General features: G+C 58.8%; 1 protein-coding gene across 1 annotated transcript in view; it reads left to right on the plus strand.

Moving 5' to 3' along the window:
- SEZ6L (seizure related 6 homolog (mouse)-like) overlaps window positions 1-2,951 on the plus strand; it is a 22,832-nt gene that overhangs the window by 6,182 nt on the left and 13,699 nt on the right. The window contains exons 8-10 of the mRNA XM_009996860.1: window positions 1-132; window positions 1,029-1,223; window positions 1,304-1,442. The exon at window positions 1-132 is cut by the window's left edge and continues 7 nt beyond it. Of these exons, the coding sequence (XP_009995162.1) occupies window positions 1-132; window positions 1,029-1,223; window positions 1,304-1,442 (466 nt within the window). The remainder of the gene's footprint in view (window positions 133-1,028; window positions 1,224-1,303; window positions 1,443-2,951) is intronic.

The following is a 2,951-nucleotide window of genomic DNA, read 5'->3' on the forward strand; positions in this document are numbered from 1 at the left end:
CCGTCCTCTACGACTCGCTGCGCGCGGACAGCGTGCCCTTCGAAGGGGTGATCAGCGACGGCTCCTCCATCAGGGTCGATTTCCTCGCGGAGGAGCCCGCGGCTGCCACAGCTTTCAACATACGCTTTGAAGGTGATGTGCTCTCGTGTGGGTACCCCTGGGAGCAGCAGGACAGCCTCAGGCAATGCTCCTTGGCCTCAGGACGTTGGGACAACTAACAGAGATGAGGCTGTAGGACAGGTCTCAGCTGCCTCTGGCACCAGCCAGAACAGCGCTCCACTGTGCCACTGTCCCCATGTCACTGGGGCAACCTGCACCTTGCCTGGGGCTGGAGTGGCTTTGGGGTACACATTTTCCTAGAAAGAAACAGGAAAATAAATAGTTAGATGCCATTTATTACAACAGAAAGGTTTGCTGGTGTGGTGTCCATAGGACACATCTCCTGTTTCTGCTGCAGGGCAGCCCTGGGGCAGTGGGTGGGATGTCCAGGTTGGGGGCCCTCCAGACCTGAGCTGAAAAGACCATTGGTGCCATGGGAACCACAGAGCCTGTGGTAACCAGCACCATGAAAGGCTCAGTCTGTCCCCTTCCCTCAGTCCCCAAGCACTGGGCAAGCCCTGGCAGCTCACACACATTTGCTCCGATTGTAATTGAAGTGCATCCTGCTGCTGGGATCAGTCCCACAGAAGCCCCCACGCTGCTGAGCCAGCTCAGTAACCTGCAGTAATCCCAGGGGAGATTGCTCAGCAAGGGGCAGCACGGGCAGTGTGTTACTGATGCTGACACACCACGGGAACAGGGTTTGGTTAAGCCTGTGTGGCTCAGGACGGATAAACGGCTGTTAATCCTAATTGCCTGTAAAATATGCCATGGAAGAGGCCATCCATGCGTGGCAGGGATGGAGGGATGGGGACAGTGGCAGAGCCCGGGGCTCATCCAGCCAAGTCACAGCATGAAGGGTGTGAGGAGCAGGGCAAGGCAGCCCCAGCCCCCTGCCCTGTGGCTAACAGGAGGGGGTTCACTTCCAGCCTTTGAGAGGGGCCACTGCTACGAGCCCTACATCCAGAATGGGAACTTCACCACCTCTGACCCCACCTACAACCTGGGCACCACCGTGGAGTTCACCTGTGACCCCGGGCACTCCCTGGAGCAGGGCCCTGCTGTCATCGAGTGCGTCAACATGCGGGACCCGTACTGGAACGACACGGAGCCGCTGTGCCGAGGTCAGTCCCTGCGCCGCGGGCAGCGCGGGGGCCGGGCACCAGTGCCCTGCCTGAGCCCTGCCTGCCTCTTGCTCCCACAGCCATGTGTGGGGGGGAGCTGACGGCCGTGGCCGGGGTGATCCTGTCCCCCAACTGGCCAGAGCCCTACGCCGAGGGGGAGGATTGCGTCTGGAGGGTCCATGTTGGCGAGGAGAAGCGGCTCTTCTTGGACATCCAGCTGTGAGTAGGCCAGACTTGAGCACATGCCTCTGCCCCGCCAGTGCCCAGCCCACTTTGCTGCAGCATCCCAGCTCACCCCAACCAGGGGAACACACATTCCCCTGTTCTCCCCCCTTGGAGATTTGCTGATCCCCTATGATGTACTCAGGGCACAGGAGAGGTCCAGGGCAGTGCTGGTGCCACTCCTTGAGTTCAAAGCACTGGTGCACCTTCCATTGCCGTAGTTATTTGCTCCTAAGACAGCTTCTGACCTCCTCTGGAACCAAGCTGCAGGGACAGCAGCTGGCAGCCACGTGCAGCTCAGGAGGGAGAGGCAGCACCATCATGAGCTGGGTCACTTGGGGCTGGGAAAGCCAAGGGACATCCACGAGCTGGAAACCACAGCTCTGTCCTTGGCTGCCAGCCTGTCCCTGTGCCATTCGGCTCCCAAAGCTGCGGGGAGCAGAGCAGAGCTGCCCTGCAGGACCTGCCTGTGCTGTCCAGGCACAGCAGTGCTCTCTGCACAGGGCCAGAGGGGCACAGGATCCAGTGCAGACTGAGAGCCCTGGCACAATAATGCTGCTGATGCAAAGGGAATTTCCTTCAATGCTATTTTAAGTTTTCAAGAGGAGGGAGTGTTTGAGCAGGGGCTTAGAGTCATAAAGGTTTTTAAGTTTCTGTAAAATCTGAAGTCTCTCAGTGCAGCTCTCCAGGTTTTGTGGGTGCTTGGGCTGAGCAGAACTGGAGGCCAAGCGATTTGAAGTCATCAAACATAAATGTCACTGAGAAAATCGTGTTTGACAGAAAGCGGAGATTTACTACAAATGTCAGCTTGCCATGGGGATTAGCTGGGCCCCTTCCAAGAACATTCTTAATAAAACGCTTGGGGATGGGCTCAGGCATCTCCAAACAAGGCTGAATTAGACAGGCTGACAAGCAGGCAGGGGTCCTGCAGTGAGTGACCACATCCACTGAGGGATGTGTGGGCACAGCCAGCTTGGTCCTGCCTGTGTGCAGGAGCCCAGGCCTCTCTGGGAAAGCAGCTCCCGCCTCAAACCTGATGGACACTTCTCCTGCAGGGCCAGGAGCATCCTGCTGTTCTCCCCTCATCCCTCTCCCCACAGAGAGTTGATCAGATCAGTTCACCCTCGGTACTGACACTGAGCAGGCATCCAAGGGCTGGGCCCGCAGGGGTGTGGGAGCAACCATCCCTGGAGGGACACGGCTTGGTGGTGGACTGGCAGTGCTGGGTTCACTGTTGGACTGAATGATCTTAAAGGTCCTTTCCAAACAAAACAACTCTGTGATGCCAAGGAAAGCAGCCTGGCAGCAGGGCCGGCAGCCCGAGAGCAGTGTTCCCCCCGGGATGTGCATCCACCGCCTGCCCTTTGCTTGGGAGCGAGGAGAAACGACAGAGCCCCTTGTCCCCGCTGCCGGGGGCGGGTGGGGCAGCAGGTGCTGCCCCTGGCTCTGCAAGAAGGATTTGCAGCCTTCCCGCGGGATCGCAGCCCTTCCCGGCTCGGCAGCATC

Source organism: Chaetura pelagica, unplaced genomic scaffold, assembly GCF_000747805.2.
Source record: "Chaetura pelagica isolate M959 unplaced genomic scaffold, ChaPel_1.0 scaffold294, whole genome shotgun sequence".
In the NCBI taxonomy this organism is placed as follows: Eukaryota; Metazoa; Chordata; class Aves; order Apodiformes; family Apodidae; genus Chaetura; species Chaetura pelagica.